This window comes from Ochlerotatus camptorhynchus, unplaced genomic scaffold (genome assembly GCF_037179485.1).
Source record: "Ochlerotatus camptorhynchus isolate MF236.1 unplaced genomic scaffold, CSIRO-AGI_Acam_v1.1 ptg000404l, whole genome shotgun sequence".
NCBI lineage: Eukaryota > Metazoa > Arthropoda > Insecta > Diptera > Culicidae > Ochlerotatus > Ochlerotatus camptorhynchus.
This window is the reverse complement of record NW_027040890.1, coordinates 1,209,888-1,235,156: the sequence shown is the minus strand read 5'-3', so window position 1 is coordinate 1,235,156 and position 25,269 is coordinate 1,209,888. Positions and strand designations below refer to the sequence as shown.

The window sequence follows — 25,269 nt, the reverse complement described above, 5'->3', positions numbered from 1 at the left end:
GACAGGACAGCTAGCCATATTGACAGGTCACAGTCGAGTAGGTTTAGTATAAACCCAATACAACCGGTGTTGTACGGGTACCTACCTATTGTTGCTTCCAAGGCAAACGACGAGGAAGTCTCGTCATACGTTCGCCGTTGGAATGCGGTTTGCTTGTAAGCGAAAAGACGAAAACAAATGATCGTAATTCAAGGACGTTCGGTCTAGTACTAACTCACTGTGGTAGTAAATCGTCGATCCAGGCGACTAGCGAACAACCATTCACCACTAGATTTAATCATTAATATTAACCAGCGCGGTGGTAATGACAGCCAGCAACGATGTATGGAAGCGGAGAAGAGCAAAAACGGATAGACAATCGGTTAGTTTCCATCAAGTTAGTAGCAACTTTAGCGGTGGCTGTGCTGTGGCATGTGCTACAATAATGCCGTAGTATAGAGACAGGTCTCCATCCGATCGGGGATAAGTGGCAACATGAGAGAAAATCCACCATGATGACATACTTCGTTGGCCCCTTTAGGCACCTGACGCTCGCGGCCGGCCACCAGGGGCATCGAACAAGTGTCTCCTTCTTTTTAATGCTGAAAGTTGCCGTGAAAGAGTGGAAATCCGGTGGAACGAACCCGTTCACGTGGCAATTCTCTCGGTTCAGTCTGTCGGGCGGATCAATCATGAAGGAGCGGTTGATTTATGGTGGTTACCGTATATGTTCAAAACAAAACGATTCAATTCGTATCCCAAGAAAAAAATTGAAAAATTTATACAATTTTCTATAAATGTTAGGGGCTGTCCATAAACTACGTAGACAGTTATCTGTCAAATTATCCACGGCCCATACAAATTTAAAAAAAATTGTATGGGCAATTGTCTACGCTGGAGGGGGGGGGGGGTCTAGAATAAAAAAAAACTGTCTACGTAGTTTATGAACAGCCCCTTATTTCTTTAAAAACCTAACGGCAAGATTTATAAGCTTGATAACTGGATGGTTGGAAGCGACGATCAATCAAACAGCGCCCTACCAGGGTACGAACCTCGGTAATTTTGACACCAACGAGCAGCTCGGCAATCAGTTTTACTGAGATCTCAGCAAAACTAACGTTTGGTTGCTGAATCTCGGCAAATGATTCGCTGAATCTCAGCAAGTAAACGTCATGTTTTGCTGAGATCTCAGACCGCCATGTTATGCAAATCCATGGCACTTAAATAGCGCTACCTAAAGAGACTACACAGAAAAAAAAAGTTGTTGAATATTACATCCAAACAGCTGCACAGAGGTCATTCCGTCGGTTGTGTAATATTACGTTGTACGATGTACATCGATTTTGCGAACATAATTACTTCTATTGATGTAATATTGTATCTGCTTTTTGCTATTACATCATTATTTCATACATCAGCTTGAATTACGTTGATCGATAACACATTTTTTTTTGCTGTGTAGAATATACAAAGAGACGCCTTCTGATCCCGTGAAAATAAATCATCTAGCAACACTGTCATTGTTCAAAACTTCGCTTGATTTTCGATTTGATCACGTTTTTTGTTATTCTAAGAAAATTACTCAGTATTTTTTTATTGGTGATTCAATTTAGAGTTGGTAATCACTTTAAATCAAACAAATATACCTTTTCATTTGTTTTATTTGTTTATTTGTTATTTTTGCATCAATAGACTAGAAAAAGTCCCAGTGATGTGTTGTAAAAAACAGTACAGATTATACAGACTACATATAGAGGAAATGGATGTAATGTCGGCTTAAATGCTCCTAATTTGGGCCCATACATAAATTCAGCAATCGACTAAATTTTTAATAGCGACCAAAAATATCCATTGGTACCGTCCCAATGACACGTTCATCTAGAAAAAAAAATGATAAATAGCATATTTTTAGCGATGGGCCCAATCTTAGATCCATAGGCCAACATTAGAGCCATTTCCTCTACTACAGTTACAAGCGAAAATAACAAGGAAAGCATTGTCAAGTTACTAACAATAGCGGTAACACTTTCTCTATTTTGCCAGTTGATGATCTAGACTCTGACTCAGAGGTCGGTGAGGTTAGTCCGTTTGTCTTTAAAGGCAATACGAGAAAACGAGCCAAAAAATACACCACCGAAAAGCCTCGTAAGGCCACTCGTACGGACCACCCTCCCCCCTTGGAAAAATCAAGAGCTAACGGAAATGCACCGAAACCCATTCCACCGAGTTTTAAACCTTGTAATTATGACAAGAACTTTCCGTCACTTCCAGGATCATCTAAAACCCCAGATGTCCCAGTCCAGAACGTCCAGAAAATCAGCTGAATAATCAGCAAGAACATGCCCCCATGTTCACGTTTTCTGGTATTGTCGATATCTTCTTCTGTATATTCAACATCTCTGACTCAACGAGGAGCATTATTAATTTAGTGCTGCCAATGATGAAAACTCTTTTTAAGCAACTAGCTTCTAGGTGGTCCTTCCTTGCATCGATCATATCCTTTGATGGATAACTCTCCGAATGAGGTCGAGGATATAATCTCTGTTCTTCAGTGGAACTCTAGAAGTCTTATGCCATAACTTAAATGAGTCAAGTTTTTAGTTAACAACTCACTTTCTGATGCATTTGCCCTTTTTGAAACATGACTCTTTTCAGACAACGATCTTGCTTTCCACGATTTCAACATTATTCGCCTTGACCTCGCAGATTCGTATGAAGGGGTGCTTCTGGGGGATCAACAAACTCCATTCCTTTTACAGCATCGCCCAACTAACAATTTTCACAACGTAAACGCTTTACTCACTTCATTTATACAGCCTCAAGCTGTATTCAAACATTATAAGATGTGAGGCAAATCTGGCGAACTTAATCAGCTACTTATGGCTGTTGGGACGGTTGGAATAATCTCTTATTGCACTTCCATTTACGCTTCTATACAGCTGTTATCTTGCTGTTTAGTTGTGCTTATTTAAACTTTTCCCGGTTATCCAATAATCACTACACAGCTTTCTCTTGAAGCCGGGTTAAATATTGTTTACGCTTTTTGTTGGATGAATTGATTGAGTTTATTTTGTTGTGAGAATCAAGTTAATCGAAATTAGTTATAAGCACACCACCCTATCATTTACTCTGCACCGAAACCCGGAATAGAACTCGAAACGACCGCATAGGCAAACCATGACTCTACCAACTTCGCTACGCCAACACTTTGAACTTACGTAAAATAATATACATGACTTTCTACAACAATTTCGCTGAGTAAAGGCTTTATAATAGTGCACATGAATCACTTTTATCGACTAGTTACTTCAGCTTTGTAAAGGAGCAGAAAAGAAGCTGTAAAACTGCACACGCCTAAAAATAAACCTAGTTGACTGTAAAAATGCTTCCAAAGTAGCACTAACACAGTTTATTAGCTGAGTACAGGTTGTTTAGTTATTGAAAAAGCACTTTTGAAATGTATGTTGTTTAGCAAGAATGGTTGGTCGTCAAATGAGTAATATATTCACTTTACTAGCTTTGTTTTGCAGCTACAAGTTGAAAGATGATTAATATTTGCATAGAAGTGACATTAGCGTTTATTGGCTGCTGTTATTCAGTGTGACTAACAAATTGAATAATGGTTTTGAAAAAGTTGAGTAAACGCTCTGCAAAACTATTTTGCTAGTTTCTGCTTGTAGATGTATCTGCAGCTTTTTTTCAGCTACTTCACAGCACAATGCTGGAAAACTTGGCTTATAAAGCTGAAAATGTTAGTTGGGCGATCTGCCTTCGGTGACAGGCATTGAAGTTGTTGCATGTCAGGTTAATAAAGGGCGAACATGAAATTATTGCGACACGTTCAACAGGGCATAACTTTTTTACCATTGGGTAAAAATCAACCAAATTTTGCACACTTTCTCATTGTGTACATGCTGTCAAACTCGAAGTCGTGAAATGGAGGTGAACCAACGCGAGTTGAGAGAACAAATTCTTTCCAAACACCTGGAATTTCCTGACATGTCGCACCGGCAGTTGGGAAAAATGTTGAACATTCACCATTCAACCGTCTCTAGAGTGTTGAAGCGGTTCCAGGAGCGGTTGACGTTGGACCACGGCAAAGGAGCTGGAAGAAAACCGGGACCGGAGAACAACAAGACGGAGGGAAAGGTGAAGCGGATGATTAAAGCAAATCCCAACGTCTCAAGCCGTGATTTGGCTAAAAAGATCGGCATGTCGCAGAGCTACGTCCAGAATGCAAAGAAGAGAGCTGGACTACATACATACAAGATACAGAACTTCCCAAACCGCGATGAGCGGCAACAATCGACGGCTAAAACTCGGGCACGGAAGCTCTACGAGAAGATGCTGACCAAATATGGCTGCTGTGTGATGAACGACGAAACGTATATAAAAGCCGATTTTAAGCAAATTCCGGGGTTGGAGTTTTTCACCGGCAAGAGCAAGTTCGATGTGGACGACAAATTTAAGAAGAAGAAAATGCCGAAGTTCGCCTCCAAATATCTCATTTGGCAGGCCATCTGCTCTTGCGGACTGAGGAGTGAGCCTTTCGTGACAAAGGGCACAGTAAATGGCGAGATCTACAAAACTGAGTGCCTCGAGAAGCGCCTTTTGCCGTTCTTGCAGCAGCACGACGAAGCTCCGCTATTTTGGCCAGATTTGGCATCATGCCACTATTCTAAAAGTGTCCTGGAGTGGTATGAGGCCAATTCTGTCCATTTTGTTCCAAAGGACATGAATCCGCCAAACTGTCCGGAGTTGCGCCCGGTGGAGCAGTACTGGGCAATAATGAAGCGAGAACTTCGGAAGAGCAAGAAGACAGTCAAAGACGAGAAGGACATGTTAAGAAAATGGAAAAAAAACTTAGAAACTGGTACCGGATGACACTGTAAAGACTTTGATGGAGGGCATCAAGCGAAAATGCGTTCAATTTTACACTCAAGGCTCCATCGATTAACTTTTCTTTTGATTTTTGAAGTAAATATATGTATAAAACTACCCTAAAATTTTGGTTTGATTCTAAACATTATAAGAAAATTGGCATGACATTTTCGGTGTCACAATAATTTCGTGTTCGCCCTTTATTCGAGGTAAATGCCTCAGTATTGCCTCAGTATATCTTCTACCGTTCGGTTGACATCGCGTACGATATTACAAAAAACATTGACTGGCGAAAATTCCGGGTGTTTTCGTTCGCAAGCGACCTCCGTGGTGGGATAAGGATAAGGATTGCACCGACGCGAACAGTGAGAAGTCCGCGGCGCTTAAACGCTTCCGCAAATACGGTAAGGTCGAGTATTTCGAGCGGTAAACCGACCTCGGGAAAACCTTTAAGGGCTTGACTAAAGCCAAAAAACGCGGCTACTGGCGTCGGTTCATCGATGGTTTGTCGCGAAAGACTTCCATGACAACACTCCAAATGTCGGCAGGAGAATGCGAAACGCGTCATCACCGATTAATGAAGACAAGGAGTACTCGGACAGATGGATATTCAGCTTCGCGCGGAAAGTTTGCCCGGATTCGGTACCGGTTCAAACCAACATTCGTGATCGTCCGTCGGGTAATAACGAAATAGATTCCCCGTTTTCGATGGTGGAATTCTCACTTGCTCTCCTTTCATGTAACAACTCAGCTCCAGGAATGGATAGAATCAAGTTCAACTTGCTTAAAAATCTCCCAGACGTCGCGAAAAGACGCTTGTTGAACTTATTCAATCAATTTTTGAAGCACAACATTGATCCGGATGATTGGAAACAAGTAAGAGTTATCGCCATTCAAAAACCCGGTAAACCCGCGTCGGATTATAACTCGTACCGTCCCATCGCGATGTTGTCCTGTATACGGAAATTGTTGGAGAAAATGATTCTTTTTTGTCTAGGCAAATGGGTCGAGTCGAATGGTTTACTTTCAGATACGCAATTTGGATTTCGGAGAGGCAAAGGAACGAGCGACTGTCTTGCGTTGCTTTCAACTGAAATTCAACTGGCCTATGCGCAAAAACAGCAAATGGGTTCAGTTTTCTTGGACATTAACGGGGCTTTTGATTCTGTTTGTATCGATGTCCTTTCGGATAAACTCCACGGTAGTGGGCTTTCACCAATTATGAACAACTATTTGACCAACTTGTTGCCTGAGAAATATATGAGCTTTTCTCATGGTAACTCGTCAACTTCACGAATTAATTACATGGGTCTCCCCCAGAGCTCATGTTTAAGCTCCCTTCTTTATAATTTTTATGTAAAAGACATTGATGGTTATCTTGATGAAAATTGCTCGCTAAGGCAGCTTGCAGATGGCGGCGTTGTGTCCGTTACTGGGCCAAGTGCACCGGACCTGCAAGGACCATTGCAAGATACCTTAGACAATTTGTCTACTTGGGCTATGAAGCTAGGTATCGAATTCTCTCCGGAGAAAACTGAGTTGATTCTTACAGTTACAGCTTCAACTAAAGGGTAAAACAATCACTCAAAGTATAACTTTCAAGTACTTAGGTGCCTGGTTCGATTCCAAAATCACTTTTTTTTTCCTTTGATTTGTTTTCCGTCGATCTTGTTTTCCGTGCTGAGCACCAATGCTACCGACGTGCCAGGAAGGCAGCTCTCCCACACCTGGACCCTACCTATCGACCCATCAACTCATGAACCGGGGACCAACGACTTTACTTCCCTGGCGCGCCGACTGGGATTGAACCCAGGCCTGCTGGGGTGAGAGGTAATCACGCTTACCAATATTGATTCCAAAATCACGTGGCGAAAACATATTGCGTATGTGAAACAAAAATGCCAACAAAGAATCAATTTTCTTCGTACAATTACTGGAACTTGGTGGGGAGCACACCCGGAAGATCTGATCAGGTTGTATCGAACAACCATCTTGTCGGTTCTTGAGTACGGTAGCTTCTGCTTTCAATCCGCAGCAAAAACACACATCCTGAATCTGCAACGGGTTCAATACCGTTGCCTCCGAATCACGCTTGGCTGTATGCACTCAACGCATACGATAATAATCTTTAGGATTTATATGTGATTTATCAAACCACCTTTCTATTTTATTCTATTTGCATAAAAATTGAATTCCTCCTTCAAAACTTTAACTGTACCTTATAGGAAAAAGTCTCAGGTTTCTAATGGCGTAATTATTTCCAAAACCTGTAAGAGGTAAGCTCATGAAAAACGCATTTTTAAAAATAAATTTAATACAGCGGTAACATTTTTTGAACATGCCAAATGAAAACCCAAAATTTCCCTTTACTTTAGTGTTCGAATCTTAGCTTAGTGGTTAATGTGTTCAAAGAGTCACCGGCATTGCAAAACAAATTGAATTCATACTAATTTTGAGATTATAGGGGAGACGTTCCTATTATGGTGTGTTCCAATCATGGCATATAGAATTTCATAGGCTAGCATCTTTTCGAGATCCTGAAGATCATTTGGAGGAATCTTGGAATTATATTTTCGAGCTAATACTCGTGATTCGAGGATCAAATTATGTACTTACTTATATGTTTAATGGTAAACGAATGTTTTATAAGAAGCACATCATCTGGAAGGAAAAGGAAAGACATGATTAAAATAAGCTGGAATTCTTATAAAAAATCGAGATAAACATTTTTTTTCTGATATAACGTCGTACTTTGTTCTGCAATCGAGTGCCAATCAGTCGATCGTCGATTGTTGATTTATCACTGACGGTAATTGAGTGCCAGAGAGTCAAATTCCACACCTGTAATCTATTATTGGCTTTATTTCGGGTCCGATAGAATACGTGACCAGAGATTTTTTTTTTACTTAGGAAAATCTTAGCGGCCTCGGCTGGGATTGATCCCAGACACAATGGGGTGAGGAAGCAGTTATCGGCGGCCGTCAAGAAAAGTGAATTACTTTTTTGAGGACTGTGGTATCGGATCTAAATCAACCGACTCTGACTCTTGATTTGAAACTAGCCGTCTCCGACTCCGACCCCCGACTCCGACTTCGATTTGAACAAATGACTATGAAAATGTACTTTTGAATTTCGGATGAATAAGTATTTGAAAAAAGTTTGTAATTTTAAGCAAAAGAATGGAGAATGGCTAGGAAATTGATTGATTGATTTTTAAAAGATTATTCGTATATTTTTCAAACAGATCCTTGTTTAGTTGCCAGTACTCTTGATATGATGTCTTCGATCTTATCCTAATCTCGACTGCAACGAGATGGTAAGGGACGGGAAGTAGTGTACGTAGTCATAACGTGTAATAACATTGGTAATTTTATAAGAAGTTGGACACAACTTCAAACAAAAATGTCACCACTTATATATACCACTATATGATTAACTTGAAACTAAACTGATCCCTCAATTTTTAACAGAATCATTCGCCATTTCTCAGGGAGCTGCATTACACATCCAGATTCATCACAGTTTCAAACAAAATTCAAGAACTTCTAATCAAAAATAAAAACGTTTTTCAAAATTGATAACATTTGAACATCCATTTGACTCAACTTATAACAAAATCGGTTTCCAACAAATATGGTCAATGAAATGATCATAATATTTTGTTTTATCTTGTTTTCCGTACTGAGTACCAATACTACCGACGCCGGGTAGGCAGCTTTCACACCTGGACCCTACCTATTGACCCATCAACTCATGGAGCGAGAACCAACGGCTTTACTTCTCTTCCGAAGGAAGGCGTGATCAGAGATTTTATGCCTCAGAAAATCCTGACGGCGCCGACTAGGATTGAACACAGGCTCTGTGCGGTGATAGGCAATCACGCTTACCACTAAGTAGGGTAGCATTGGTACTCAGTACGGAAAACAAGATCGACGGAAACAAATCAAAATTATGCTTAAATTGCAATAGTATAGATTAGGAGAGCATCCTCGATCCTGATAATGTTGGAACCGCTGCGCAAACATTTTCACATGTCTTGGCTTATGTCATTGACAGGCACGTTCCGAAAAGAGTTCACCGTAAAATTTCTCATCCTCCCTGGCAGACGTGTGAACTGCGTAGGTTGAAGTCGACCAAGAGAGCCGCATTAAAAAAAATTCACTTAGTATCTTACGCTTTCGCTGAAACGTCACTACGTTAGGCTCAATTATGAGTTCAAGCGAGTTAGCCGTCGATGCTATTCGCGATATCAACGAGGGATTCAGAGGAAACTCAAGTCGCACCCGAAGTCATTCTGGAATTACGTAAATAAGCAGCGCAAGGAATCCGGCCTACCCTCTTCAATGGTGTTGAATGGAGCAGTTGCTTCCACTCCTAAGCAGATCTGTCGCTTGTTTTCTGAGAAGTTTGCCAGTGTTTTCACGAATGAGAGATTAACTGACGAACACGTTACCCTAGCAGCTAGTAATGTTCCACTGTACGGTCAAACACTGGGTGCGATGGATGTCAACGTCGAGATGATTTCCACTGCCGCATCACAACTCAAGTCGTCCTTCAATCCAGGACCCGATGGTGTTCCATCCGTATTCCTGAAAAAGCATATCGCCAGCTTGCTGATGCCCATGCTTGACCTATTTCGATTGTCCATCTCGAGTGGTACATTTCCATCTTGTTGGAAATTCGCACATATGTTTACTATCCACAAAAAGGGCAGCAAACGGGATGTGGACAATTTTCGTGGAATTACGTCGTTGAGTGCAGTTTCGAAGTTATTCGAGTTAGTTATCATGGAGCCTCTACTCTCTCATTGTAAGCAGTATCTAAGTGGTGATCAACACGGCTTCACTTCCGGTCGTTCTACTTCCACAAATCTGCTGTGTTTGACATCGTATCTTACGAAAAGCATGGCAGAGAGGACTCAAACAGACGTCATATACACCGACTTGTCAGCTGCCTTCGACTTGGGGTCAGCGGCAACCTCATGCGATGGTTTCGTTCATATCTCACTGATCGGCAACTGATGGTTGCCATTGGTGACAACCGGTCCAATATCTATCTAGCTACGTCAGGAATACCTCAAGGAAGTCACCTGGGACCTTTGATTTTCTAACTCTACTTCAATGACGTGAACTTGGTCATCGAAGGCCCACGACTATCGTATGCAGACGATCTTAAAATCTACCTACGAATCCGCTCGATTGATGACTGTCACTTCCTTCAACGTCAGTTCGAAGCCTTTGCCAGCTAGTGTATCTTGAACCGAATGGTGGTTAACCCCACAAAGCGTTCAGTGATCACTTTTACTTGGAAGAAAGAACCAATCACATTTGAATACAAACTTATCGGCACTGTAATCGACCGTGTGAACCATGTGAAAGATCTGGGTGTTATTCTGGATTCTCAACTTACGTACAAGCAGCACATCTCGTACGTTGTCGACAAGGCGTCTAGGAAACTGGGATTTATCTTCAGGATAGCAAAGAATTTCTCCGATATCTACTGTTTGAAGTCACTGTACTGTTCCTTGGTGCGATCCATTCTGGAATATTGTTCTGTGGTCTGGAGTCCAAACTACAACAATGGTGCTGAGAGAGTTGAGTCCGTTCAACGCCGTTTTCTTCGATTCGCTCTGCGGAAGCTGCCTTGGATAGACCCATTTCATCTGCCCAGCTATGAAAGTCGTTGCCAGCTGATTGATCTGGAGCCTCTCCGAACTAGAAGAGACACCTCTAGGGCCCTGTTCATTGCGGACACTTTACAAGGTAGAATTGATTGCAGTGCAATCTTGGGGCAAGTCAACATTAACGTCCAACCCCGTGTGCTACGTAACAACGTTATGCTGAGATTGCCACTTCAGCGCACAAACTATGGCATGAACGGTGCAATAGGTGGGCTGCAACGAGTGTTCAATCGAGTCTCGGGCATCTTCGATTTCCATATGCCTCGACAGCTGCTACGAAGATACTTCTCATCGTTCTTTTCTGGCACAGTTAACCGTGAATGATTGTGTGTTTATTTATGTATTTCATTCTTAGTTTTTATGTTTTGACTTACCTAAATAAGTTACTTAAATCATCATTGGGGCTATACACAGCCTGTTGATTCAGACAAATAAATGTGATTGATCTCATTTGCAAATAAAAATAGCCAGGCATTCGAACAAATATGTCTGTTACTTATGAAAAAGGTCACAATTTATTACGAAAATTTGGCACAAGTCTAACGGAAATTTTTTCACACAACAACTACGTTGGACACAGATTGGAAATAAGCTTTCTGCAATTATGATATTTAAAATGGATTATGAAAGTCTTTTTAAAAAAAAATTGAAATTTTTATCAAATTTTTAATTGTGCTCTAGTAATTTTTTTACACATAAAATCTTCCCCTAACTTGCCTTTTTTTGTTGGTCTGTAATATGAGGACGTTTGTTAAATTGTAATCAACAAAAAATCTATGCTTAACCGATACATGTAAGTTTTCATGATAGACATTGGGACAATCTAGTTTAAAATTATAATTCATTTAAGTTGGAGTCGGAGTTGGAGTCGGTGTCGGAGTTGGAGTCGGTGTCGGAGTTGGAGTCGGAGTTGGAGTCAGAGCTGGAATCGGAGTTGGAATTGGAGTCGGAGTTGGAGTTGGAGTCGGAGTCGAAGTTGGAGTCACAGTTGGAGTCAGAGTTGGAGTCTGAGTCCTAAGCTCCTAATCAATAACTGTGGCAGGGCTGTAAAGGACACCTGGTTGAGAACCGGCAAAACGCTTGAAAAAGATGCGCCAAAAGCCAAGAAGAAGAACAGGCTTGCAATTGACCACTGCAGCTAAAATATTATTATTCGTATTATAACCTTAATTTTTATATGTAAGATGCAGGAAGAGGAGATAAAGTTTGTTTATGACACATCAAACCTGTCATTTTCGCTTCCAGAGTGTCACAATTAGCGATAAGCTATAACGATGGGCGCTCACTCATCACGATTGCTCATTGCAGCCAAAATCGCTAATTGTGACCCTCTCAAAGCAAAATTGACAGGTGTTGTGTATTATACACAAATTTTACCTCCTCTTTTCGCATCTTACAAATGAAAAGTATGGTTATAATATCTCATACTTTCATAATTCCGAATAATAAAATTTTAGCTGCGATGACCAATTGCAAGCATGTTCTTCTTCTTGGTTTTTGGCACATCTTTTTCAAGCGTTTAGCCGGTTCTCAACCAGGAGTTCTTTAAAGCCCTTCCACAGTTATACATTTAAAAAATATGATTATAATATGTCATAGTTTCATATTTTCTAAAAGTTGCATTTTAGCTATAATGAGCATTTGCTACACTGAAGAAGTAGAAGACATTTAAAAATGAATTATTATACAAGTTGTTTCAAGATCAGAGACATGAAATCCTTCGGCCCCGTCCTTCAATAATAGTTCAAGAAATTCAAGATTAATTTCCACTAATTTCTAATTTCTTAATAAACCTATTTTACAAATTACACCTAATGTGTAAGATAGAAAAGCAAAGCCGCAAGCTAAAATTAGCAAGACAAACATTTCTCAATGCTAAATGTAAATCACACGCAACGCAAAAAATAATAATTGCTACAGATGAGTGTTATTAAATAATTAGACAAATTAGTAATTGAGTAATACCCCATTCCAGGCCACCCTTCTTGCGAACATACTTATATCGAAACGTTTTGCCACCCTTAGGGCGTTCGATTGCAGCCATTAATAGGTAAAACTCGATCAGCATCGATACTGCCGGAGGCGGTAACGTCTGCCACTGTACTGGAGAACAAATTAGAGCAATCATCTTTTGCGGCCAGCAACCGTAATAATCATCGACGAAATAATGTGCAGCTTTAGCTCTTGAGTGCATCTGTTTTGCCACCGCCGCCGGTCACGACACGTCGTCAGGTGGGTGGCACAGTTTTCCGCTCTTCGATCGACGACACCACCTCTCCTCCGCCATCTTTCGTCGATTACGTACAGCAAAATAAAAACGTGAGCTGCTCGGGAGGAAAACTGATTAAGCTTGAGGCCACGATCGAGGAGAAGATCGGTTTAATTGCCTCGGTAAGCGCGTTCGGATTAGATAAGCTCCGCCGGCCATTATGTGCGGAGAAGGCCTGCGAGAGAGCTTTAATTGTAAAAATTAGATTATTTACTTTGGCGCTGAACGCAGTTATCTCCCCGCGAGAGTAGCATGACAGAGTTAATGGTCGAGTGCAGATGACGGAGGAGATGGATTACTTATGGAGCATTTCCAGGCCAAATAGCAAAGAAAAATCAATTATTAACATTTGAGCTAAAGCTCGGCCATTTTGAAGCTCGTTAATAAAATGCAAAATGGTGTATTTGATATTTTTCAAACAAATCATAACACGAAAACATGACTTCCAATCGAGATGTCGTTTGAGGCAAAGTTGTAGGAAAAATCAGTTTCTTATGAGGAAAAATGCACACTTTAAAAATTAAAAGTAATTTTTGTAAATCAATAAACAAAAATGTATTATAGTCACTTTAACACGCTTCTTAGGTCTTGTTCAGTTATGAGATTTGAACTTGTGAAATTTAACGTGAGAGGCATAAATGCAAAACACTACGCCGGGCCTCTCTGTTTAAAACTTAAATAACAAAAAAAGACCCTAATCAATATTTTTTTAATATTTTTCATAAGTAAGCTCAATAAAAATGCTTTTTGAAATTTTCAAGCTGAACATAATAAATTAACAATAGTCATAAAACCACAAATTTTGGACAAATTTTGAAATTTTTTATTAATGTGCTTTTTTTATTTTTGAACAGATTTTAAACGTACAAAAAGTGGATCTCTCTGTGCAAAATTTCATAATAAAATTAGTTTCAACCAAAAGTTTGAAAATTTGTCCAAAAGTTTTAGATAATTTTCATTTTATTTTAGAGAACCTAACTTGAAATTTTTACAAAAGATAGAATTTTCAAAAGTTTTTGAATGAAAAATATTTTTAAAAAAAGATTGTAACTTTTTACTATTTAATCTTTTTTTTTTCCTGAAAATGGATAATTTTTTGCTACAACTCAGCGTCAGACGTCATTTCGGTTGGAAATGGCATTTTCGAATTATGATTTGTTGACAAACATCGAATACGCCATTTTGAATTTTTTCGCGAGATTCAAAATGGTTGAGTTTTAGCTCAAATGTGAATGATTGAGCATAACAAACAATTATGCAAAGCTTCATGAAAATCGATCTGTCATTTGGCGTGGAACTGCTCGATGGTGTTTTATTTGGGAGAAACAATTTTAATCGTTTTGTGCCCTTCCCTACTCCAAATCGAGACGCACTTCATCCATCATAATCGCGACGGGTTCGGATAGGCAGTTTTGTACTATTTCGATGTTCTGCTGCCTGATGGTGGATATGTCAAGCGACAAAAGCCTCAAATCAGTAATCAGGGCCCGGCACAGACTAGAGAGAAAGGAACGGGAACAATCGAAATAGTGACGCGCCTATTTTTTCCGTAAGCGTCGGTTTCTAAACTACAGCCAGACGTAAAGTTTAATGGCTTTATTTTCTTGAAAGTAACCACTCTGCGATTTATGCGCACTGAATATGCACTCACCTAGTATGTGCATCATTCATCGTATGTACCTACATGTGTAATTACTTCACTCTGGCGCGTCATTACGATTATGCCGCTCTGCTTTTTTCCTCGTTTGCACATTATTCATCTCTTTTGGGACGGAGATTGCCGACTGAATGCATCATCAAGTTGAGTTCAGGGCAAACTCAGGCTGGGAATGATGGGTTTTGAGGCTGGAGTTCGTGAAACTCTTCTGCTAATTTAAATGGGTGCACAATCTAAACGCCACGGATAAAGTGCCAGGCACAATACATCTGGATCTGATCCGTTGCGGCAACTCTGACACATCCGGATGCAGTGTGCGCGTTGAGCCCTCCTGTGTGAATAAACTCACATGCAGGGATTAGAACTACCAATTTTACACTTTTCCTACCGAGAAACACAGATTTTAAGTAATCTTGAAAAATGTTCAAAACCTATGTTTTGTTTTCCGTGTAGTCAGTCAATTGGGTTGGTTAACTTCGAAAAAATATACCAATTTTTATGCATCATCTGATAGAGCTTCGTTTACTGAGCACAACGATATTCTGGTTTATAAGACGTAGACAGTCATCTCGATTTTTAAATCAAGATTTAAATTTTTGATCGTTGACAGCTCGCTCCCATACAAAGTTCCACCAGGGGGTGCTAAGATGGAGATTTTTGTTTATGTAATCGAACTTATTTGAAATAGTTCCAGTGTACCAAAATTGACGAAATTTTGGATTTCGGTTCCATTTTTTATGCAGATAACGAATATGTATTTACCTCAATACCCCTAAACAACCCAATTTGATCGAACGCGATGCGTTTTGCAACTTCAATCCAAACGGATGAGTTTTCATTACGTTCAATCGACTTTTTCTGTCTGTCTCCTAGCGGAGATGCTATTTTCTGTTTCTCCCTTTTTTGGTTCCTTATTCCGTTCGTCCTACTCACACTTACAAAGTCGGTGTATAATGAGTCACACCAAGAGAAAAACAGTTGAACTAGCATCACGGTTTTCGAAAGATTCTCTTTCTTTTCACTTGGCAGAGGACTTCTACATCAAATTCAAATGACTTCTAGCGAGAAAAAAAGAGCGGCTATAGTAAATCATTATATCAGTGATTATGTCAAATTATATTAACAAAAAAATATAAGAAATTCTCATTGCTGATCTGATCATTACCAACTGAAAACGTATCCCATGACAATTTAATGCTCACTGCGTGTTTATGATCATTTCTTCGATTATATTTTATATTTTATTGCAATACCTTTCGACAGCCTTGTAATATTTGTTTACACGGAGAAGAAATACTACACAAAATTTTAGTTCTTTTTACTTAATATTGAGTTCAGCTTCTCACTTGCACTCTTTATTGTTGTCAAAAACGGAACGAGAGATTCGACTCAACGATATAAACGCTAAGATGCAAATACCTAAAAGTCGGTAAAGAATACCTAGATATCGGTAAAAATTACCGATAATCGAAGAAAGTGTACATACCTTAATTATCGGTAATCATGGATTACCAATAATTAACGTTAAAAATGTCCTAATTTATGCTAAAAAATATTATATTTAAAGTAAAAAGTAATGATACCGACAATTTTTTACCGATAATTTTAGGTAATCGTAGAGTGTAGTTCAGCCCAATATGTTACTTTTTGGTAAATTGCATATTATCAAATCTACGTAAATTAAACTTAATTTTGGGTAGAATATACTTAAGAGTAAGTATTTTTTTTCATTGCTGTTTAAGTTTCCAAACTACTATATGCGATTTACTCAAATTTGGGTTATTGGGCTGAACCCCGGAATTGAGTGAAAAGTACTTAATTTTGGGTAGTTTTCCAGTGTAATTCAACAGTGTACCTTGCTAGTAATGTTCTAAAGCTGCTACTGCTTTCAAATAAGTCGATTTTTGAATTTTCTGTCATGTTCGAAAATATTACTGTGCAATTATTTTTTGCACAGGAGTCTAATTTGGTGCAAAATGCGCAATACCGATAATGAAAAAAATAATCTGGTTACCCTGGTCCTGCAGTAAACAGGAGCAAGTCAGCGTTTAAAGGTGGATCACTGCGTGATCACTTTGACAACCAGCGATGGGGTTGAAGAAGACATGGGTCCCATTTAACTAAGGGGCTGTTCATTAACTACGTAGACAGTTTAGAGGGGGGGAGGGGTTACCAATCATCCACGGCCCATACAAATTTAAAAAAAGGTATGGACAATTAATCATTTTGTCAAGCTTCTGCATTCATGTTCCATCAGATGTCACTACTGTTGTTTGCGGTGACATCTATCAGAAACTACACACAATCTGTTTTCCGTTAATTGTTCACAAAGGACAGTCAAGGGGGGGAGGTGGCTGTCAAATACGAACAATCGTCACCTACCTTGCATAACTGGTTCCAAACGTAAACAAGCCATAAGAAACCTACAGTGTTTGTTTACGTTTGGAACCAATTTCATACAAGAATAATCAGTAGGCTGATTTGACAGCACGCCCCCCCTAGAGGACAGTGAAGTGCAAAACATGTCTGGTACCTATATATATGCATTTATATTAATATTCAAAGTCCCTCCTGTCGCGAGTTTTGAACCATAACCGATACATTGAAATACTTGAAGTTTTTTAGATAAAGCTCATGGTTGTAGATTAGCATTGTAAGTCCCACCTATATGGAGAATTATGCTACGAAACGGCTTGCTATACCCCGCCTCCATCATCAGGAATCCGAGAAATTATAATAGAGTCAGAGCATACCATAGTAAATCAATCTATAGCATAATTTTCCAAGTAGGAGCTAATCTAAAAGCATAAATAAAGGTACCGTCTTATAATTTCAGTGCTTGGTACTGAAATCATCGACTCCATGCAATACTGTCACAAGTCGAAATTTTTCATTTATGAGATTTTGATTCCAATTGACGGCAAATAGTACGGAGTTTCATTCATCAACAACCCATTTTGAAGTTCGCGAAAAAATAAAAGTTATAGGGTTAACTACCCCATTTCCGGCCTATTAAGCACAACCCGCTCTTAGTCTTTCTTAATCTAGCGCAGTTTAGCACCAAACGGAATGTTATTATTACTGATGGCTTCCAAATTTATTTACCTTTCCGTGCGTACGTAAGATTTGATAAAGAGAAAGCAATTTTTGAGATATTGTCGAAAGTCTAACACTGCTTCTTGACGCCAAACTCGGCCTACACATTCTAAACTCGGCCTGAAACGTCAATGAAACACCAATGAATTCAATTCGGCCTATCGGATGAAGATAAAAATTGATTCGGTCGGAGCGCTTCTTTTGTTTTTTGGGAATAATGGGTGCAAACCTTCATATCACGCATTCTCATTGACTTCGTTTGGTAGCTTATTAACTGAAGTATCGTACCAAACGCATAATTGACTTGTTAACTCTGAAATCATGGATTTATTTGAAGTTTTATGCTCGATAGGACCAAAATGGGCGATTAGGCCGAAATAGTTCTCTACCCTAAGTAGATTAATCTTAGCTACTTTCCCAAAGAAGGCAAAAATTGAGTAGTATCTAAGGCACATGTTAGGTTGTGCCTATGTTTTTTTTTCCTTGATTTGTTTTCCGTCGATCTTGTTTTCCGTGCTGAGCACCAATGCTACCGACGCCAGGAAGGCAGCTCCCACACCTGGACCCTGCCTATCCACCTATCAACTCATGAACCGGCGACCAACGGCTTTACTTCCCTGATTAGAGATGTTATGCCTCAGAACATCCCGGCGGCGCCGACTGGGGTGAGAGGTAATCACGCTTACCCCTACACCACCGGCGCCACTAGGTTGTGCCTATGTTGCCCATGCAAATATGCAATTTAGTAATCCTTTAGCATGTTGTTCAATCATGTAATATGACCACAAATCAAAAAATAAACCCATTTTTTCAAGACCTTCTGATCTTAGGATTACTTCTATGCCCTTGCCTTAACAGACCTTGAAATGATAGGCCTTACTGATGATATCCATTCCGTTTTGTATGTAGCTTGTTTAAACAATTATCTGAATAGTGATAAAAGCAACAGCAAGATTGCCCCGTTGACAGCATAAGTGCTTAATCATTCGGGACCCTTTTTAAAATTGCACAGACTAGCCACAGATTCTTCTACTTTTGTCTCAACAGGGCAAGTAAACACGATACTACTTACCGTATGCGTGATAATGTTTGCACCATCGTACAAATAAGGTTCCCGTTTCACCTGTGCATACAATGCCTTGGTTTTCTTTGCATGCACGTAACCTATAGCTCATACCGTAGTAGGCTGTGTATAAAAGAAAATGATTTACTTAGTTTGACAGTTGTAAATACCATGACGAAGTGGCAGCGTATTCGTGATTTGTCCCACGCGCAAATGTCGCAAAAAGACATTTCAATCGCCGTGCGAGTGTCCCGGTGGACCGTCAAAAGGGTTTTAGACCGAGAAAAGAAAGCACGACTATCCGCAAAGGCGGCCACAGGTCGTCCGAGGTCAGCAGGAGTTTTTCGGTGCTCGCATTTTATTAGTTTTGTGTCCCGGGCGCGATAATGTGATTTGAAAAGGTTTGTGCAGATGTTTTTCCCAGTATTTCTTGGATGCACATCCGCTTCCCTTTGTTGTCAGTGTGACTCGACTACGCTGATCTATTGTTCGGTTTTTGCAATGATCACAGGATTCGAAAAAATAAAAAGAATAGAATACTCTTGTTTTAGCTTGACCTTTGGCTGATCGCAGTAACCGATGGTGATGAAAGTACCAGCCAAGAAGAATGAAATGATATGGATGAGAAATTTATCATAAAGGGGAAATGCATGTAATGTCAGCCTAGATGCCTCTAATTTGAGCCCATACATAAATTCAGTTATCGACTAAATTTTCAATAGCGACCAAAAATAACCATTAGTACCGTCCCAATGACGTATAAAATTGATATATAACAGATTTTTAGCGATGGGCCGAATCTTAGATCCATAGGCCAACATTAAAGCCGTTTCCCCTAGTAGTCTGGATTTTTTACCCTATTCTTCACGCCAAGTATACCAAGTATTGCCTGCTGAGAAGTTGATGGAGCATGCCAAAAAAACATCCTCGTAATCAATTAATCACTTACTATCCTGACGTTCAATTAAAATGGGGTCTTGAGTAAAGTTGCAGCTGGAAAAATTTCACATCATTTAATTGATAGCAAATTTTACGTTAATCAGTATAGCTAGAACGAAGAAGTTCACTTTTCCTCTAGTAATTCCCATATAAACTCCAAAAAGGCCAGTGCAGAATGAGTTCTCATCCTTGGGAGAATTATCTGGACCTGGTTTGAAATCCATTGAGCTTGTGTGAGTAGAATCTATATGTTGAACCACCCTAATAAGCAAGCAATAAATTGACGCTTGTGCGGTTTTTATGATTTTTAGCTGGAAATAATTCTTGGCGCTGTGACTGAAAGTGCTTGAAAAAGCATGAGAAACTCAAGTGTGATATTTGTTTGCCAATTTCGCATGCGACTGCAGGACCCAGTGCCTCGCTGTCCGAAGCAGAATTGAGCAGAGGCACGACAGCAGCGCTGTTTTATATCTTTTCAGGCTCAAGCAGAACGACGTGTAACCAAGTGGTACTCGACTATGATGACTGGGTTTGGGAAAAAACGTTTATTTCATGAAAACAGTGATAAAATTACCATTTGTACATTTTTCAAAAGATTTTTTAATGAAAATTGGAAACATCTGTATTTCAGCAAATTCAAACATATGTATTTCTAATGTTATATCCTATAGATTGGTGTTTTTATATTTTAACTTCATCTATAAATGACAAAGTTACAAGCGTTCAAAACCTAACACTATTTCACCACAAATATTTTTTGATTTACACCCCAGTATAGTCGACAAAGATGTAGTTCTACGTCAAAAAAGCTTTTTTTTTGTTCACTACAACATAGACTCTTTAAATCTGCTTGGACGTTTTTCGCTGTTATATACGTCCCCAGTCATGGTTGACCTTGTGGGTCGAATGATCTAAAGTTCAGGGAGATTTATACACTTGGACATGTTTCGTTACTCTTGACATTGTCTCAGTCGGGGTTGATCTTATGGATGGAATGATCTAATCTCCAGGATGGTTTGGAGAACCTAGAACATCTTATATACATGGAAGATGTTAGTTCAGGCTGCTTCAAGACTATTTGAATTATTTGGATACGCTCCGATACCGAGGGCATCGTTCAAGCCCTGTTTAATCGTTTAGATCACGGCCCTTATTACCGATGTCACTTGATGAAGTGACAATTGTCACTCACGGCGAAGTGATTCCCATTTGATTTACACGGCAATCACTTCACCGTGAGTGACAACTGGTCACTTCACTTCGATTTCACCGTGAAGTGACACCCACAATAAGGGCCCACATAATTTCAGCTCGTGAAAATTTTGCAGGCCCCTTTTTATGGTTCAAATGCCCGCTTGCACGCATAGAAATTATTGTTGACTTCGGTAATTTTTACCGAAATCTGAACAGCTGAACTTTTCGGATAAATTTATGCAATTCAATTCAATTGCTTTTCAGCTACTTTGAAACTAAATCTACACTAAAATGACAAGATTTGATCATTTAAACAAGGTTAAACATGTTTTGATATTATTTTCAAATTCAATAGCCTTTAAAATGAAGGTCAAAGTTTTACCGAACGTTCAGCTGTTCTGATTTCGGTAAAATTTACCGAACACGGAAACAACATCTCAGTATGTGTGACCACAATGACGAAAATACATTTTCGTAAACATGTGGTCGAGTATGGGTGATTTAAGAATTTATTTGTTTCATGTTAAGTACGTTGTTAGAGTACAGGTTAAGGCTAAGTTTCTTAGGCCAGTTTGTGTATTTTAGGTTTTGTATTGCGATATCTTTATCTTTTGCTGTATTTACATATTTCGCTTATTTTTTCAATTTATAAAGGCGGACCTCAATCAGCAAACGATTGAGAACCGCTGAGTTATAATAAGGGTTGTTAATCTATAACCGTCGATAATGTAAGAACGTATAATATGGTGAATTTGCACTGCAGACGTTATCGACGGTTATTGATTAATAAACCTGATTACAAAGTTTTCACCGGTTTCAGGTCGCTATGCGTTTTAAAGGTCATTGGCCTCATAACATCTGTTCTCAATATTAATCGGTTGCAAGTTTATCGGATTTCTAAAAGTTGGTCGCAATTATCTAAAGTCGGTCTCAAAGGTTTTTCAAAGTAATATGGTGTGTATTTAAAAAAGCCCAAAATCGATTTAAACAAATCTTTCAACTAATTCAGCTTTACTGCGTAAGGTAAATGTGCTAAGCTTTCTTCGCAACACTCCTTCCTCCCTTCACAAACCGTACACAGCTTCCAAGCCCGAGAATACCTTCGGAAGAAAACGGAAGCAAATTATATACAATTCAGGCCCCGTGCCACGGTGCCACGAGCAATTTCTTCCGCGGAAGCACATGAACCCGGGACAGTTCAGCTGCCGCTAAGGCGGTAGCAGCAGCAGAAAAATGATCAACACCATTATTACACGCTTGCCCTCTGCCTGCGTCACTATAGGGGGAAAAAGTAACTGACCGCCCCCGGTATGTGGTCTCAATATGACGAGATGGCCACCACCATTTAAAATAGCAGTACCTACATGCAAGCAGGCAACAGTTCATCGGAAGCAGTAGTAGTAGTAGTCTCCTGTCCGTTCCGTAACGAAACACCTGTAATTTAATCGAGGCTCACTCCTAGGTATATGCCCTTTCCCTATAGAAGCATCAACTTCTAGCTCGAAGTAAAATGATAAAATAATGAGATTTTTCCAGAGTAAAAATTGTTTGCAGTTGGAATGCACTGCTTGAACCACGCCCCAATAGCCTCTCGGTGGTCATTTGCTAGCTTTGCTAGTTGCGGTGAGAGCATTTTTTTTTTCTTACAGAGTACAGCATCCCCCTGCTTGTACCGCGTACTGGGTACATTTGCTCTGGTAAGATAATAACGGTGTGGAAACTGTCGAGGGAAGAAATGAGCGGTTCCTCATCGTGATGTGTGGCTGCCTCCGGAGCAGCAGGTTTACATTGTTTGTAAGGTTTTTGTTTTAAAGGCGAACAATTCCTTCGTTTTTTGTCAACTACCTTGGAAATCGCACCAAACTATTACAGCTGTTACCGTAATGCATCGGAAAACGTACAATAAGCATCACAACTTCATCCGAGCGCGAAAGAGATAGCGTGAGCGAGGAAGCAAAATAATGGGTAGAGTAACAATGAAATAAATACAACAAAACCGCGAAATTTTCCGAGCATTATTTGTGCGCAGACTCTTGGTAATCTAGTTTTTCTCTCTTTTCTTTCACTGTGCATTTGATGCGCGCCTCTTCTGTTCATATTTGGTGCAGCATGCAGTCATGGACGTAGAAAGTGTGGGATGGACAATTTGCCGAATATTAAAATGCTTAAATTGCAAAAAGAGGAAGACCGGGTAAAGCAGCTCGGTGGGATAAGACGGACCATCGCCATTGGTATAAGAAATCATCTAGATTCTTATGAATATTTTATACAGAAAGAATTGACAATATGGTTTTAACATTATGATACAGCCTGTAAAAACAAAGTTGTTGTTCATTGGATCTTAGCACTATGTAATTTCAATAGAGTTGCACCAGCTCATGGTTCATGCTTATCCTCTATACGTCTTTTTCATATATCCCGCTAATGAAGGTCCTATACACTCAATCGAAGTGTTTAAACACTTGATTTTCCAAATGTTGCAAATCTTCCACTATCAATTGAGTGTATTGCACATTGAATCACACTACTGTTCACTACACTCTCCCAGGGACATCCAAGACCCTTGATGATCCAGTTTTAAGAACAGAAACCCCCTCCTAATCTGGGTTGTTCTCACTTGATAACATTGTGGACGATATCCTCAAGTACCTTAATATTTCTGATCATTTCAAAAGCATTGTTCTGGCAATGCTTCCTACTGTGAAGACCCTCTTGAAGCAATTGACATTGAGCTGACCCCTCCTTGCAGCAATCATTTCCTTCGATGGATGATTTTCCAAATGAGGTCGGGGATTTGATCACTGTTCTACAATGTAATTGACGAAGTCTCATTCCTAAATTAGAATCTTTTAAAAGTTATGATTTATGATTGTGATGCATTTGCTCTTTGTAAAACTTGGCTCTGATCAGATGTCGATCTTCCGTTTTATGATCTTAACATTATTCGACTGGATCATGAGGATTCGCGTGAAGGAGGGGTACTTTTGGGGATCAAAAGGTTCCCTTCCTTCTATAGAGTGAATCTTCCACAATTTCCAGGTGTTGAAGTTGTCGCATGCCAGGCTATTATTAAAGGCAAGAGCCTTTGTGTTGCTTCTGTTTATATTCCTCCCCGAGTTTCAGTTAAACGAAAAAAAAAACTTTCAGATATCTATTCAGTTTTTGCTACTCCACGGTTGATTATGGGAGATTTTAAATCCCACGGTACAGCCTGGAGGAAACTGTTTGATGGCAACCATTCAACTTGATATATGACCTCCAATATGACAATTCTCGATGAACATTTCAAATTGTCCTATCTGCTTTAATCGATTCTCTTCATCGACTTTCTCTTTTCATAACCACTGCTATGAAAACAGATTTCACGCTAATTCTACCACATAGTTTGATAAAGGAGTTTCTTATATAGCGTCCAAAACGTCAAATACTACAGGGAAACGTTTTGCAGCTGAGTTATTAACGAAAGAGAAAATCGGTGGAGAGAATCGATCAATACAGATAGGACCTTTTGAAATGTTTATCTAGAATTCTTAACAATGGATAGTAACACGTTTGGCTGGTCCATCCTCGAATGGAAGTAGATTAGACCTCACCCTTTACTCTAATTTATTAATCGTTGGATTTGCACTTGGAATGCGATCCAAGATCGCCATGGTACTAATCACTTGCCGATCAAAGTTTAAGTTGCCATTGGGTTCAATCCGTCGGAACCCGTTAGCGCCGTTTACGATCTTACCCGTAATATCGATTGGGCAAAGTTCAAGACTGCGGTAGATGAAGCACTAACGTCGGTAGAAGGGCTTCCACCTCAGGAGGATCGTTGGATTCTTAAGTTCGCGCGAAAAGTATGTCCTGATTCCGTGCCGGCACAGATGATTCCTCGCAAAACGGTGAATTCGGTAGACGAGATCAGCCAGCCTTTAACAATGCTGGAGCTCTCACTCGCGCTCCTTTGTGTGGAAAAAGCTCTGGGGACTGATAGGATTAAGTTCATCTTGTTGAACTTGTTTGGTCAGTTCCTGGAGCTCAATATTATTCCGGATGATTGGAAGCGGGTGAGAGGTATAGCCATTAAAAAGGCAGGCAAACCCGCGTTAGATTGCGACTCGTACCGACCCATCACGATGTTGTTGTGCATACGAAAATTGTTGGAGAAAACTATCCTTTTTTGCCTGGACAAATGGGTTGAGATGAACCACGTACTCAGATCCTCAATTTGGTTTCCATAGGGTAAGGGTACGAACGACTGTCTCGCGTTGCTTTCCACAGAAATTCAGTTGGCTTTTGCTAATAAAGAGCAAATGGCTTCTGTCTTCTTGGATATCAAGGGGGCTTTTGATTCAGTTTTAGTTGAAGTCCTTTCGGACAAACTCCACGCTTGTGATCTTTCTACATTGTACAATTTGCTGTTTGTACAAATTGCTTTTAGAGAAACATATGAGCTTTTCTCATGTAAACTCTACAGCTTTGCGATTTAGCTACATGGGTCTCTCCCAGGGATCATAATTAAG

The 25,269-nt window shown here is 39.7% G+C and overlaps 2 protein-coding genes across 2 annotated transcripts in view; both read right to left on the bottom strand.

Annotated features, from left to right (window-relative positions):
• The window catches only part of ec (echinus), a 323,237-nt gene that overhangs the window by 231,903 nt on the left and 66,065 nt on the right, over positions 1–25,269 (bottom strand). The gene's annotated exons all lie outside the window — the stretch shown is intronic.
• The window catches only part of LOC135710856 (uncharacterized), a 66,144-nt gene continuing 52,249 nt past the window's right edge, over positions 11,375–25,269 (bottom strand). Inside the window, exon 2 of the mRNA XM_065233551.1 lies at positions 11,375–11,554. Within this exon, the coding sequence (XP_065089623.1) occupies positions 11,375–11,554 (180 nt within the window). The remainder of the gene's footprint in view (positions 11,555–25,269) is intronic.